This window comes from Ambystoma mexicanum, chromosome 2q (assembly GCF_040938575.1).
Source record: "Ambystoma mexicanum isolate Mex_15411 chromosome 2q, UKY_AmexF1_1, whole genome shotgun sequence".
NCBI classification, from domain to species: domain Eukaryota; kingdom Metazoa; phylum Chordata; class Amphibia; order Caudata; family Ambystomatidae; genus Ambystoma; species Ambystoma mexicanum.
Window position 1 is genome coordinate 118,205,044 of NC_090924.1, and position 15,880 is coordinate 118,220,923.

At 44.5% G+C, this 15,880-nt stretch overlaps 2 protein-coding genes across 3 annotated transcripts in view; one reads left to right on the plus strand and one right to left on the minus strand.

The window, feature by feature from the left end:
- CCDC78 (coiled-coil domain containing 78) overlaps nucleotides 1-15,880 on the plus strand; it is a 455,951-nt gene that overhangs the window by 351,895 nt on the left and 88,176 nt on the right. Inside the window, exons 12-13 of the mRNA XM_069647004.1 lie at nucleotides 8,096-8,146; nucleotides 10,091-10,179. Coding sequence (XP_069503105.1) covers nucleotides 8,096-8,146; nucleotides 10,091-10,179 — 140 coding nt within the window. The remainder of the gene's footprint in view (nucleotides 1-8,095; nucleotides 8,147-10,090; nucleotides 10,180-15,880) is intronic.
- ANTKMT (adenine nucleotide translocase lysine methyltransferase) overlaps nucleotides 1-15,880 on the minus strand; it is a 603,385-nt gene that overhangs the window by 139,768 nt on the left and 447,737 nt on the right. The gene's annotated exons all lie outside the window — the stretch shown is intronic.

A 15,880-nucleotide genomic window follows, 5' to 3' on the forward strand; every position in this document is an offset into this window, starting at 1 on the left:
GGAGAGGAGAAGAAACAGGAGGTGAGGCGTGAGGACTGTGGTGCAGAGGTAGTTGGGGAAGTGGGAGGAGTTGAAGGGGTAGGAGTTGGAAGTGCAGGAGTGGAAGTTGGATGTGCAGGCGGAGTTGGAGGGACAGAAGGTTTTGGGGTAGCAGTAGGCGGTGTAAGAGGTACAGGAGAAGGGATAGAGAGAGAAGATGTCAGAGGGAGTAAAGACAAGGGACAGAAGAAAACACCCAGGAGAAGCAGCTGTAGAGGTCAGAAGGAGGCAGAAGACACAATTGGAGGAGAGAAGAAGCAGGTGATGATGAGGGAGGACGGTGGGAAGTACCATGGAGGTATAGGAAGAAACAGTCTTGTCTGGGAGAAGTGAAAAGAGCGAATAAGCATGCAGTGGAGTGTCGAGTAGGAAGGACAGTAGACCGCTTTAGCGCCAGCAATGAGAGTTAGTGCAAGGCCCATAAGCATGAAAGAGCAGCGGCTCGGTGAGGATGTGAGAAAGATGGGGCAAGAACACATTTGGTTCAGGATCCTAAAATAGGGAGGTGAGCCACAATCCCAGCAGGCACCTAAACGCCCTCTGGGCCCATAGCACCCCTGTGAAAAGCTCTGGAACCTGCACCTACCAAACCTACAGCTTCAGCAAGAGTGCCTACAACACTTTGGTGAAGCTATGCAACTGGTCACTCTCCCACCAAGACGGACATCTCTGGGCCAAAGTGTTCAGAAGACTGTGAGTGATTCTGGACAGAGACTTTACAGCAAAAAGGAACCGATTTTGAATTGGGCCTACTGCCCGAAAAGAGATTTGAGATATCCTGGAAAAAAACTGATGGGCGTTTGATACAGCTATTACCCATATGCTCAGCGAATAATCAGAAGAAAGTTGTCATTGACCTCGACATCTTGACTAAGTCTGATTTGCATACGGTCAGCACGGAGGCCTGTCACGCGGAAGAAGTCTTCTTTGCGCACCCGAGAGAGTCCCGCTTTGCCGCAGACCCTTCTGCACGGTTCCTGGACTGCTTTCTAATTACGGACCACGGCTTAAAGACTACGTTCCCCATAAGGTGAAGATACACACAAGGATACAAAAGGACATAATAGCAGGGCATTTATTATATTTCATGAATACTTATACCCCTTTTTTCTCTGTTTAGGCTGTGTACCTCACGTTGTGGGAGTATAAAATAGTGCATGCGCACGCACCGTGCGCGCGCACCCGAGTGAGCCCCGGAGAGTCCCGCTTTGCCGCTTCGTCGCGGCTGCAGGGCTCTCCAGGTGTCTCAGCAACAAAAGAGGTTGGTGAAAGTAAGCGGGGGGAGAACATGATTCGTTTATCTTTGAAAACAGGTATGCCCGCGCGTATGTTCCACTCCAAGAAGGGGTGGTTCAAAGGACAATGCAGCGGGAAACGCGGACATTTGCACATTTTGTAATGGTTTGCTGTCTGCGTTCCGTGCTCAAGCTGGGAATGCCTCCCAAAGTAGCTGTGAGACGGGAGCGCCAGGGATGGAAAAACTGCCTGTGTCAATGAAACCTGATGCCGCCCCTAATAAACCACGAACATTGGAGCAAAACAAGGTGGGGGGGGCCGGATGCCCGATGGGGGAGTGCTCAATATTAGACACAGCATTATTAGAGTCAGTCCCTGCAACAGGGATCATGCTACAGGGCTTGGCAGTGCCTCCGGAACGGGCAGAGGACGGAGGGGATGTCTTGGTAATAGTTTTGGATGCTAATGATTCTGTGTTTTCTGATAACCTCCTTCCTGAAAATGTATCAGCCTCACCAGTAGTGTTCTCTGAGAACAGTATAATTGACTCGCTCTCAGTGAAGGATGCCCTGATATCAATAAAATCATCAACCAATAATCAAAGTATGAATACCTCTGTGATTATACAGCAGCCTGATAATGTATGGGGAATTGCGCTTCATTCTATGAATCTTGCGTTAGCTTCAATGTCCAGTGCCCTGAATGCATGTGAACAGAAAGTAATTGTACAGAGTGAATGCGTGGGAAAAATTATGGAGTGGCAAGTGAAGAATGTATGTCAAACTGTCAAAGTATTTGATAAGAGAGTGTCAACAAGTGAATTGAAGGCCCCTATGAACTCAGTGGTTTATGAAACGCAAAGTGATGTAGATAACAGTCAAATCGCTGGAAATGACCCCAATGCCTACAAAAACACGAATGTGGTTAAATCAGTAATCCCATGTTTTGATGACATCATTTATGAAAGCTGAATGGGAGGGCTAGGTCTGGCAGCTGTGGGTGAAAATAATTTGCAAAAATTGCCGTCTGCCAGTGTGGTAGCGCAACGTGAGCAACTAAAGGGTAAGAAGGCAGACATGGCCGAGCCACCTGTTAGTCAAGTAAATAAAAAAGGTAAGGTGGCAGGGAAAGAAACTTCAAAGAAATTCCCAAAGAACCAACAAATTCCGAAAAAAAGGGGAAATCTTCGGTAAAACAGTTCTTTAAGGTGATTTCAGTCCCAAAAAGTACCACTATAGCAGCCTTGCAGGCCATTAAGCAAAAATATCAGGTATTGGCTTTGGAGAGAAGAAACGAGTCCTTGAATTTTCGCCCAGTCCATGCATTGGAGTATCCTCCTTTGGACAATCTTATGGAGGAGTTATCAAAAAAAGATAGCGATGTGGGCAAAAGTACAAATACAGAGGCGACACAAAGTGTAAAAGCCCCGCCTAGATCGAATTGTGATCCAGGGGTAAAAGATTCACCCCGTGATCTACAGCGGGCCGAAATTCGGAAAGCTGTTGATGCTTATATGGCAGAAGTAACTCCAGCCTTACTAATTCCTCCGCCCCAAATCAGTACAATTGGAGGCGTAAATAGCCATCATACGCCTTTTAGTGGACTGCTGTCAGAGAGACCAGTGGGGCCAGTGACAGTGGGCCCGGGTAGAACTACACCTGATAAAATATCTCAAGTAAGAGAAGGGTCCATGGAGCCCAAGAAGATTCTGGGGCTGGCAGCTCCTTTGGGGTGTGGTGTTCCCCTCCAATCCCAAGATCATCCGTTACAAAAAGAAATAATGGAGACCTCTCACATATGTCAGGGGCGATAATGTCCCTTATTGAGAGTGCCCTGAATAAAATGCAAGGACACAATCAACAAACAGAGCGTCCTGCCCCGACTGATACGTTCCCTCATAATGAAGGAAGAGCCTATAAGCCCCCTGCTAGGAGCATGCCCGCATCGTATGCACTAGTTTTGGCTTGTAGGAGGCCGCCATGTGCACAATCTGACCTAAATAGGCGGGCAGTGATGGCAATCTTCTCTGAGATCCCACAATTAGATGATGTTGTGTCATCTGATATGGCATTAGTTGAATTCTCTGTGAAAGGCCACCTAAACTCGGTAAACTTGTGGTTTAAATCTAGGGTGTGCAAAATGTAATCTGGCAGGCCAAAGAAGATCTATATGCCCTGGGTTTTGTTCTATCAACTGTGCTAGACTGAATATCAAGGCCGACCACTCCTAGTCATTTTGGGAGTATTCAGAGGGGCGGTGCAAGGGGAACTATGAAAGAACTGGTACCACAGCCCCGTTTAACTTCTGGTACGAGTAGCAGTATGAGAACACAGAAGTAATGTGAGGGAGGTGTGGGAGTGAAGCAGATATCCCTGGTAAGTTGGAACACCAGGGGATTCAGGCATCTCATAAACAATGACCATAGTGAACTGGGTAATTGTGATATTGTCCTTTTTCAAGAGACTTGGCTTACCGATGTCCCCATTTGGGATAATCATGAACTCCACCTGAACCCCGCAATTAAACCCGTGGTAGGTCGTCCAATGTCAGGGATCTTAACAGCGATAAAAATGGGTAGAGGGCTGACCTCGGAATTGTGGGCTATGCCAAATAAATATATGTTGTTGGTGAAAGTAATGGCTGGCGCTCAACGATATGCAATTTTGAATATTTACTGGAACCCGATTGCCATGTCTGACGATAGTTTTTTTCAGGATCTAAATTCAATCTTAGATCTGGTAGTACTGGAGCAAAATGTAAGAGCATTAGTAGTAGCGGGTGATTTGAATTTAAATTGCCTGAGTGAACTCAGTAATAAAAATAAATTAAGATCTAGACGGTGGGCCTCTTTAGTGAAAGCTAGAGGGCTGATGGCTATTAATGGGGCGTTCGAAACAGATAACCCCCCAGCTCCGACGTGGCAAAAGGGCGAAAGTAGTTCAATCATTGACTACATATATGTGAATGAGGCCTTGTGGCCGGCAGTTACAAACTTTTGTGTGTACAAATCTGATGCAACTGACCACAATATATTGAAAGCAAAATGGGGGGTTGCCCGGACAGGGGACAGAAATGACCCAATGTACTTGAAAGGTGTGTGTGTAGTGAATGCTGGAGGGAATAGACTCTGATGGTCGGAGAACGATGTAATCAATTTGGAGCGACTGTTGAGACTAGGTCTCCCTGATTATGGCCTATTGGATGGGAATGTTAGTAACGTTCGATCTGACTTAATTCAGGTTTTTCAGCAACAAACTTGTAAAAGAAAGCAAATAACATCACATCTGGATGTCTATGACAAGGAGGTGAAAGAAAGGAAAGCGAGATTTTGCGCTGAACTTAGAGAAGAGCAAAAAGAACCTGCTTATGTCAGAAAATCTCTAACCACTAGCCTGAGAACCTCTTATAGAAATTGGGTAAGAGGCCACCGTGCTGCTCTGTTCCAAGAGGATGGAGCCAACATGTTAAAAATATTAGCGGGCAAGAATATTGCGAAAATGTGGTCTGCCATAAATTATTCTGTTGTTGCCCCACAACTTGTTCCGCAGGCGAGTGCAGTGCAAACACAGATGTGGGTAGCCCACCTTACTCGTCTGTATGCCCGTTCGGCTCCCAGTGAGCTAGCTGAATATGTCAGCCCTTCGTTGGCTTTCCATTTGGACTTTGACCTACCTGATATCTTATTTCTGATTAACACGGCCAGTAACTCAAGGGCGAGGGGTCCTGATGGCCTCTCTAACTTTGAGCTAAAAATATATCCTGAATTATGGGCATCTATATAGTATAAAATCTTTTCGTTGGTAAGTGCAACTCAGATGTTGCCCAGTTCATGGACTCAGGCGATTACTATCCCAATATGTAAAAAGGGGGATAGACAAGATCCGAGCAGTTATCGGCCTATCTCTCTGCTCGATGTACCTGGGAAATTGTACTGTCGGTTAATCTTAAGAAATTAACAGACATGGGTAAAGACTAAAAAACTAACAGATCCTCTGCAAACAGGTTTTGTAAAGGGCCTTGGAACTATTCCAAATATAATAACATTGAACTTGATTCAAGCTCAGCAGGCTGAACAAAGGCAGCCCCTGTATATGGGGTTCATCGATTTTAGAGCCGCCTTCGACTCAGTTGATAGACTTGTTGTTCCAAAAATTGGAATCGTATGAGTGCTCTGCCTCCCTCCTGTCATTAATAATCATGTTCCACTGAAAAACATCAATGAGAGTGTGTATCAGCCTAGATGGGAAGCTATCACCAGAAATTGAGACCCAGCGTGGTCTAAAACAGGGATGTGCAATGGCAGCTTTTCTATTCAATTTCTTTATCATAGATTTGGGGCGTGAATTTGTGAACTGTAAGGGGGATGCCCTGAGGATTGGTGACCAGCAAATTCCATATCTGCTATACGCGGACGACCTTGTGTTATTATATCAAACCCCACAAGGTCTACAACGTATGCAGGCAAGGTTTGGGGATTATGTCCAAGCAAATAAACTTATAATTAATGTCACCAAATCCAAAATAATAAGTTGTAGTGCCACCTTGGGGCCTAGGAGCCTCTTCCCCTCTTTATTATGGACGCTCCAAGATATTAAATTAGCAAGGGTGTCCAACTACAAATACTTAGGGGTTGATATTACCAATAGGCAAATCAGGTGCGATGAGGCGGCATCAGGACGGAATAAATTACAGCACTTAATTTCCCAGACTCAAATTTTAATTAAAAAAATTGGGAAATTCTCCCTGAAGCACATTGTGTCGTTCAACAAAATGAAAGTGATGCCGATCATGCTATATGGTGTCGAGGGTAGGTTGCTCGATAAACGGCAGTCCTGGGAGGCGCTGGAATCATGGTATTGGAAGCAGATTTTAGTTCTACCCAATACTGTTCCGATCGCGTTTATACAGTATGAATTTGGGCTGTTATCCCTCTATTCCCAGGCTCTGTGCCTTCTTACGCAAATGTCGGCTGGGCGTAAAAAGTGGAACCATCTTAGAGGTGATTGGTTATGCCTTTCTAAAATCTAGAAATGCATTCCCAAAGATATGGCGGAACTGTGTGTTGGATTTTTTGGTTGAGGCTGATGTGACCCTGGAATTATTGATTTCGAACCCTGAGCGTGCGAAAGAGAATCTTTCAAGCGGACTGGGCTAGGAATCTATCTAAGTGCACTCAATATAAAGATTTTAATATCTGGTATTTTGTAGTAAAGTGTCATGGAATGATGGCACCATACCTAGTGATATGTCCGTCCCCGATGATTCGGGCTGAATACTTGCTGTTCAGATTCAACCTATGGGGCACCCATGACGTCCTGTGTAGGCGGAAACTGATTTCTATGCAACAAAATTATTGCAGATACTGTTTAGCAGCAGATCAAAGGAAAACCCTACAACACTTGTTGGTGGAATGTTGTGCTCTAAAGAAGGTTTGTGCAAGATACTTTGATAATGTGTTTGCGAACCATACTGAGGTTGCAAACGATCAAATATGGCAAATGTTGTTCTCAAATCCAAGGGAGAGGGTACAGATAGCGATAGTCCAATTTTTAAAAATGATATTACCACGAGAAGAAGAAATACAAAAAGATACTGGGAGTTAAGACTAATACCATAGAATGGTGGGTATTTTATCCATCTATAATGTGGATTAAGTCAAGGGTTATACATGCCTTGTGATGGTATCTTCTTATGTGGTCTTATTGTTCTTAATTTTTCTTTCGTTTTAAGTTAGATGGGTATGTATATTTGTGTGTGGGATGGTATTCTATTGTAAATATGTATTGTTGGCATTGGGTTATTTTAGGTATCTAAATTGATGAAGTTATTCTTAACCCTTGTGTTATGATCAGTATGAGTGCGAATTTGCCTTATTTTATGTATATTTTATGATTTATATGTGAAATTGTCTGTTTTTGTGCGAGTATAAATATTTGAAAAGTTGCGTTGCAACTAAACCAAATAATATAAAATAAAAAGTCTTCATTATTAAAGCACTTGGAATGACAAGGATGGAAGGAAGGAGCTGCTCCCAGATGGGAACTTCTTTTTAGTGCATGTTCTATCCTTCCAAAATCGCAAACACTTGTAAAAGAGCCTTAATAAACATCCTAGCAATTAGGCGTATCATTGTGTCTGGTGATATTTCCGTGTGTCAGTAACCCGTTGTAAGCATGTACATCCATGTCAGCTGGCATGCTTGAGAGGGAGAATGTATTTAGTGTAGGAATATCTCTTAAGCAGGTATGTCCTCATTAGAATCGTGTGACCTTTATAATGAGGGTTCTCTCCTTGTCCTATCCCAAAAGAAAAATTAAATGGTTATGGGTAGGACTTTTTCTACCCTTTAATGTGTTAAAGATTGTACAAATTGGCTTCTACAAATGATATTGAACTTTTATTGTAGACATTGCAGCTCGGTTTGGGATATAATAAAAAGGGACTTCATTTTGTATCTGGCATAGGGGGCCATGTTCCGGATTAAACCTTTGAGGTGGATTTAGCAGATCAAGGCATAGGGCACACCTCAGAGACACCTTGGGTGCCAGTTTTCAGGGATACCCAGCTTTGGTAACAGGCTCAGTGTGGGACAGATTATACAGGGGACTACTTCACAGCCAAGCACTGGTGGGTATTATGATGGGAAAGAGCATGTTTTAACAGGTTACACTTGATACATAGTTGGGAGTGTGTTGTAACGTGCATTATATGGGAGGGACTCTCACTGGAAGGAATATTTTATTAAGAAAAATCTAACTAGCAATCCTTTGGAAATATTTTCTGAATTCACACATTTACTGCTTGTTTTTTTTTTTTTCAGCCAGAGGAAGTTGTGGCTTCAGAACACGAACGCAGGAGACTTGAAAAAAATGTAAGATTGTCTCTCTTTCCCAGTACATCTTTTTATTCGTATTTGTTAATGCACTTGTTTTAACATATTAACAGTGGCTAAGAAATAAGCAGTGGAAGGAACACAAAATTGAAAGTAAAAAATATTCAATATCCCAGTTCCTTTAAGATATATGTTTTAAGGAAATGCCATCAGAATAATTCAGTATTCATGTGTAAAAATGTCCTGCCTTTGGCTGGGATGTCATGAAGATTATACATATACAAAATGGGAGGTTGATATCTTGAAGGTTTTCAATGAATTATAACCTCTGGCATTGCTGTGGGCAACCCTTCAGACCCTTGTTTTTCCGCATGCAATGCTATTACAGAAGTTTGAAGACCATATGAAAAGCAGGTTTGGTCCCACCCCAAAAGGGCCATTCCAGCCCAAACTGCTAAGTCACATCTCCTCTGCAGGAAAGACCAAGCATCCCGAGGCATGTTTTTGCCTCATTGGGCATCGTCAGTACGATGTACCTTGGCCCTCTAGGCGGGCGGGCAGAGGACCAATGTCTAGGCATACCTGTCCCACTCAGGGTGCCATTAGCAAAAGAATGTAGGTGAGGGCTGGAAGGTTTCAAAAGAATCATAACTCCTGGCATTGCTTTGGTGTGCACAGATTGTCCTTGGCGACCATCACTTAAGGAAGTACAGTAGCATGAGTGGGAACGTGCCTGCAACTAGTTAACTGGAGCAGATTGGATGAGTAGTTTATTCTCCAAGGGTACTTTTCACCAAGCCCAACCATTTTCCTATGGGAAAAATTCGAAATGCAACACCAAAGAGGCCCAGAGTGCCGAGGCCTACCGGGAAATCTCCAGAGTTCCCTATGGTCCAGCCCTGAACAGGGCCTGATTTGGGCTACTATGGTGCTTCATATCGTGATTTGTATCCAAAAGTGGCAAATGGCGTGGTTATTGCTTATAGGTGTCTGGTGAGGATGACTATAGCTTTAACTGTTTAACAGCTGTGTCCCGTGTGCGTTTGGGGCATTACCGATTGCAATGGTTTCTCTAAATTATATCATGCGGGCATCGAAACAAGATATACATTATAAAATAATAATTGGTTGTTTCTAAGCGCGGACCCGGGGATCGAACCTGTGTTGCTCCAAGTTGTCTTGTTTCCAAGGCTTCAAGTTTTCTTGTTTCCAAGGCAAGCGTGTTGCCCCTGAGCTATCCTCCCTAGACACTTGATCATGAGCTAAATGCAGCTCCTGTGTATCCATACTGAGTTGTAAATCAAACTTCCACACAAGAGACAAACTATGAACATTTATTAAATATGGCACATTTTGGATTAAGAGTCTTCCGATTGCATCCTGGCATTCCTTCAGGCACATTTCCAAACCCATTAAAAAAGGAGTATGGTTTCTATGGCGCCAGTTGGTGATGGGAACCGAAAGTAGCTCCTGGTAGCTGCTGGTGTCAAGCTAACCCTCTGCAAGTCTACACACAGGAGCAAAATAGCTGCCAGCTCTGGCAGTTTTAAACCGGGTCAACCTTTTATGAAACTATATCCAACGCGCTTTAAGATAGAGCATATTACTCTTCCTTTTTTAAAAAAGTATTTGGAAGAGAACATCCCCAATCCATGTTAGAATACAAGTTAGGGTTTGTGGGAAACCGCTCAAACCCTTTTTAAAGCACTTCTCTGTCGATTTAGTAACACATCATTCATTTTACAGAACGGATTGCAGATGGGCATCAGGTTGGCTTTTGGGTTATCTGAAAAAAGCAAACGAGCAAAAGAAAAATGTGGCCACTTTCAAATCCCTTTGCCTTGCATTGTATTTACTCAAAACATGACGCACTTCAGAAAACTGCTATTAGTGTGTGATTTCTGTCCGATGTGGCCCAGGAAATGTTTCCCTGACACCAAACCTACTGCAGTGGATGACCCATGTGCCTGTCGTGTTTCACAGCTGCTCGGGAACCAGAGTGAGGTCATGGAAGAGATTGAACGCATGAAGAAGACCCATGAGACCCAGCAGCAAAAGGTGGAAGAGCGGGTGTAAGTATCTGAAGACCTCAGCTATGTGTGCGTGTGTCACCGGTGAGTCAGGCTCAGGGAGCTGAGAGAACCTTTTGCGCACCCACCACTCAATGCAGATTGAATGTGGGACACACGCCTGTGCACCACTCAGCCTGCGCGTAGACTGCAGAGTTCACGGGAGTGACTGGCGTGTGTCTAGACCACTCAGAACAGATTAAGGGAGTGGAACCTGTGCACCCATCACTTATTACTGAATGAGGGAGGGTTCTATGTGTATACCACACACAGCATATATGCGCCTTGAGGCCTATGGACATGTGGCGCGTTACAAGAATGAAATCATAATAATAATATGCATCCAGGTCGTGAGCTTATGTTTATCCATCATTCAGTAGTAACTGAGGGTGTGGCACATGTGTATCCAGCACTGATTAACGACTGAAGGAAGGGTCTGTGTGCAACCACTACCCAGCACAAACTGTAGGTGTGACTTGTCTGCATTCAGTATTCCACACACTCATGGGGAGGGGGGTGTGTGTAGCCATTAACTCAGGCCAGCGTGACAGTATACTTTGTGCCCATGCTACCATTCTGCTACCCACCTGCACAAAGCCTTTGCTGGGACTAGGCCTTTCAGGCGCCTGCTGCACCATTTGCATAGACTGAGGAAGGCACCTGTTCCTATCCACTACTCAGCGTGAAAGAAATGGGTGCACTCGCCCCATCCCCCCAAAAGGACAGAGCAAGAGGTTTTATGTATGTAGCACCCATTAGCAACCTAGAAGGGTGTGCTGGCCAAATAGGAAGCTCGGAACGTGGGCTGTATTCTCTAGTACAAGCCTGTATTCGGAGAGCCTGAGTGCTGCTAGCTAGCAGCACTTCCCTGCCACCTCACCTCTTAGCACCCGTGTAGTTTCCTATGCGTTTAATTAAAAAAAATGAAACTTACCTTGCAGTGCTTCGCGACGCTGCACTGTAATCACCCAAGCCCATTTTTCCCTGTTGATGATGTCACAGTCATCACCATTGAAATCGAACTTTAGAAACTAATGGTTATATAACCGCTTGGAGTACAGACCGCGTGAGCTGCATGTTAAGTCTACCACCCCCGAAATTATTAGTAGCATATTTGGAGCGCATACACCCATTCAAGCAGGGAGTAGGAGAGGCCAAACCCCCTCCAGGAAACGGGATTTATGGGTGTATACTTAAGGTTAGCTCTTTCAGAGTTTGTGTTTTTCCAAGGTTTTCAACATTTTTCAAAATCTAGGTTCATCAGTGCTTATCCATTGTTTCCGTTGGAAATATCACAGGAAACTGGGTTTTTCCAGAGTGGACCAAAATGTGCCCTTCACTGCTGCATAATTCCTTTGAAGCAAAAGAAATCACAGAAGATGCTGATGCAGCCCTTCTAGTCGTTCATTTATGATGGAAAAGGAACACGGAGCATACACAAACGAGGACTCACTCGAGGGGCTCCAGTTGCATGACATGCGGCGAGATAAGAGCTCAGATGAATTTTGCATTGAACCAAAATAAATCCTCGCCTATAAGAGATGTAGGGGCAGAGAGGCAGGTTACCTGGAAGCTCATTTCCAAAGCTGCATAAAGGACAAGGAACTGAGCAACCTTTTTTTAAAAAAAAAAAACATTTTTCGGGAACTAAGCTTCTCATCACACAGATTACAATGCAAACCTTGGAAAACATATAAAGTCTGCATATTTGCATAGTTACTAAGTGGAAGGTTACATAGATTCTGCAACCATAATAAAGAGCTGGATATTTAATTTGATGTGAGTTAGTGAATTCCAAATCACATATATTATTACTCTATTCTTTAACTGAACTGCACAATCAAATGTAGAAATATTTGCATTATTGGAATAGACGTAACCTTGCCGTGGTCCATTTCCCCAATAGAACTTGAACGGCTACTGTTTGATGGAGGATTATTTGAATACAAGGAGCCATTTGATGAAATAGTCTATTTAAATATTCTCTGACAAGTGGCTAACTGAAGTGTTTCAGCCCTCTAACTTCGGGAATCCGATAATGAACTCCAAATTGCTACTTTTAAAATATAGGCTCCATAAGATAAATCATTCTAAAGAGGAACATATGGCCTATTTCGGTTTGGATCATCTCCAAGTACGAAAATGTCGAAAACAAACTCCACTAGATAGCAGTGCTGACTTTGCTTTTACTTTCAAAATGAATACATTAATCCATTATTAGCAAGGCCCCACACACTCCACTCCTGATATGTGAAATACGTGGGGCTTTTGTATGTGGCTACAGCGCAAGCTCGTTTGCATGCTCCTATGTTCCATTGTCCTCTTGTCCCCTCTATTTTTCATGAAACATGGCATTTGTTCTATTGATCAAGATGGCACTGTATTTGTCCTTCAACTGCCTCCCCTCTGGTCCCTTTTATCTGTCTCTTATTTTCCTTCCCAGTCGTCTCCCTTCTAGTATTTCATCAGAAAGATCATTTGGTTTTTATTAAGAATGAAGATGTTATTTAAAAAAAAGAAATGGGTTAAACTTTTAGAAATAAACCTGTCGGACCTCTGTGCTGGAAATGCAGTACTATTCTCATTCTTGATTTATTTAGGTGAAAGGCCAGGCCATTTTGACCCTTGCACTTGGAATCCAGGAATCCAAGCATGTCTTTTTTAACAAGACTTTGGATCGGCTCTATTATAAGCCGGAGAGGCACATCCCTTCTCCCAGCAAAATGATACTCGCTAGCCAGTCTGCTCCAGCTGCAACCCTTGCAAATACTTTCCCCGATAACAGCTGAAGAACACCTGGTTCTTCCTCCTTTGCATCGCCCTGTAGCTAATGCAGGTTCAGAGAAAGTGGAATTCAACTTTTTTTTTTTTTAAACTTTGTTTATTGAGGGAACATTCACAGCAAGACAGTTCTCGTAAACAGTGGAGTATAGCATATGTATAATATCGACAATGGCATACATCCGTGGCAATAAGACAGGTATCGGCACCTAAGGCGTCGGGGTAGGTGTTACATCGGCATCGGACATCAAATCACATAAATACAAACATAGTAGCGACCATATATCTTTAGGACGACAGGGCGTCGGGACTGATAAAACAAAGAGTTCCTCGTCATCGTTCACCATACACAAGTCTCTCAGGAAATTGGATCGGGTAGGCCCTGCAGTGGATTTCCAACATTTGAGGATGCAGCGTTTGGCAATAATACATGAGATGTTAAATAATCTTCTCGTGGTCTCCTTCACCTTCCCAATGTCACCAAGCAGGTATTTTAGGGGGGAGAGAGTGGCTGTGATCGCCGTTATCTCCTCATGGAGCTCAGCCAGTTCTCGCCAAATGTTTGCGATAACAGGGCATGACCAGTACATATGATACGCCCCAGCATCAGGAGCGCCTCATTTCAAACATGTCCCTGTGCAACCCTCCACAAACTTAGCTAGTCTGGCCGGGGAGTAATGTAGCTGGTTCAGGATCTTAAATTGGATCAGCCGGAGCCCAGAGTTCATGGAGACCGTTTGGTGAGTTGACAATATCGGGTCCATCTCACGCCATCGATCTGGGTACCCACATCCCGCTCCCAGGTTTCTCTGATAGTGTTTCGTGAGGGGGAGTGTGATTGCACCAGGGTGTATAGCGATGAGATTCCCTTACCATGACCGTCCGTCGTCACCATGGCTCTGATGCACTCATGTGCCTGGGGTTCTACCGGGAAGGAAGGCCATTTGGCAGCAAAAGCGGTTCTCATACGATAGTATTGAAGACGCTTAAGCTGATCCCTCCCCCCCACCGCCCTCGTGAAATCTGCAAGTTCACAAAACGTGCCATCACGGAACATATCTCGTAACCTGAAGGGTTTATTTGGGTCCCAGGTTCGCTGAAGGGCCCTGTCGAAAGTCGGGGAAACACTGGAGAAGTTCCACAGGGGTATATCTGGGTCATAGGCGACTTCCAGGCCAATCCTTTTATAGACCCCGGACCATGCTCGTGTGGTGACGTATACCGGTTCGAACGAGCAGTCGTTACTATAGGTGGGGTTCAAAAGGACCGATTGTATGTCGTTAGGGCGGACTGTGTGCTTTTCGAGAAGAATGTGTGGGGTTGTGTCTTCAGGGTCAACCAAATGCTTTACAAATTGTGCCCGTGCTGCTATGCAATACAATTCAAAATCAGGGGCCGCAATACCGCCCTGTGCGTATGGCTCCACCATTTTATCCCACCCCAGCCTAGCAGTTTTTCCGTTCCAAATAAAGGAAGATGCCAATGACCTAAGTTTCACAAAAAAGGGTTTACCGGGCCAGATCGGGATGTTATTGAAGAGATACAGGAGTTTGGGTAGTACTACCATTTTAAGTAGGGTCACTCGGCCGTATAGGGACAGAGGGAGATCAGCCCATAGGTGGAGCTTGGTCGAAAGAGTGAGAAGTAATTTGCCGTGATTATGTGAGTACAGCAGCTGTCTATCTCTAGCCACCATTATTCCCAGGTATCTCACCAGCGTGGGGGCAGGCTTAAACCCTGTGATGCAAGATAGGTCACCTGTATTAGGGGTCAAAGGAAAGATTTCAGATTTGGGGACATTGATTTTATATCCCGAGTATTCCGAGAACTTGTGTATGTCAGCCATAATGTGATGCACATTCTCATGTGGTTCCCGGACATACAACAGCGTATCGTCCGCATACAGAGATATAATTTGGGGAGGGCCAGTCATCCTGAGTCCTCTGTGCGAGTGGTGTTGACGAATACATTCCGCCATCGGTTCAATAGTGAGGGCAAACAGAATGGGCGAGAATGGGCAGCCCTGTCTGGTCCCCCTGTGCAGATGGAAAGAAGGGGACATGGTGTTATTGGTTAGGACCTTGGCGGATGGTTGGGTATATAGCAGCCAAACGCATTTAATAACATATGGTCCAAGTCCAAACCTCTCGAGTACCAGGAAGAGGTATGTCCAGGAGACGGAATCAAAGGCCTTTTCGGCATCGAGGGCCACTACGGCCGCCTTTGCCTCCGGGTCTATTTGAGCCAGCACATTGAACAGTCGTCGCAGGTTTAAAGCCGTGGATCTAGTTGGTATGAAGCCAGCTTGATCAGGGTGGACCAGGATTGCCATGTACGGAAGGAGTCTGGTGGCCAGTACTTTAGCGAAGATTTTCACATCAGTATTGATTAGGGAGAGGGGGCTGTAGGAGGCCATATCCTGTGCGTGGATTCAGAAGGACCGTAATAACTGCTTCACGCATCAAGTCTGGAAGGACACCACAATTCATGGCCTCCTCCCATGCTTTCAGTAATAGTGGGGCCAATACACCTTGAAATTCTTTGTACAGTTCGGCAGTCAGGCCATCTGAGCCGGGGCGCGGCCACCAGATAAAGATTTAATAGCCTTGTTTAGTTCTTCAATAGTCACGGGTTGATCTAAAATGTTTTGCGTCGTTTGAGTGAGTGTTGGGAGATCAAGGGAGTCTAGGTATCTGAACGTGTCTTCCCTGGTTTTAACATCGTGATCAGAGTAGAAAGCGGAGTAAAAATCAGCAAAAGTAGTGATGATATTGCATTCTTTATTGACCGTGACCTCAGCCGGGTTCTGGATGCTAGCGATTGGATTAAGGTGCCTGTTTGTTTTAAGTATGTTGGCCAGAAATCTCCCTGCCCTATTGCTCTCCCCTTATCTGCAGGCTTTAGACGGGGCAGCCATGTACAA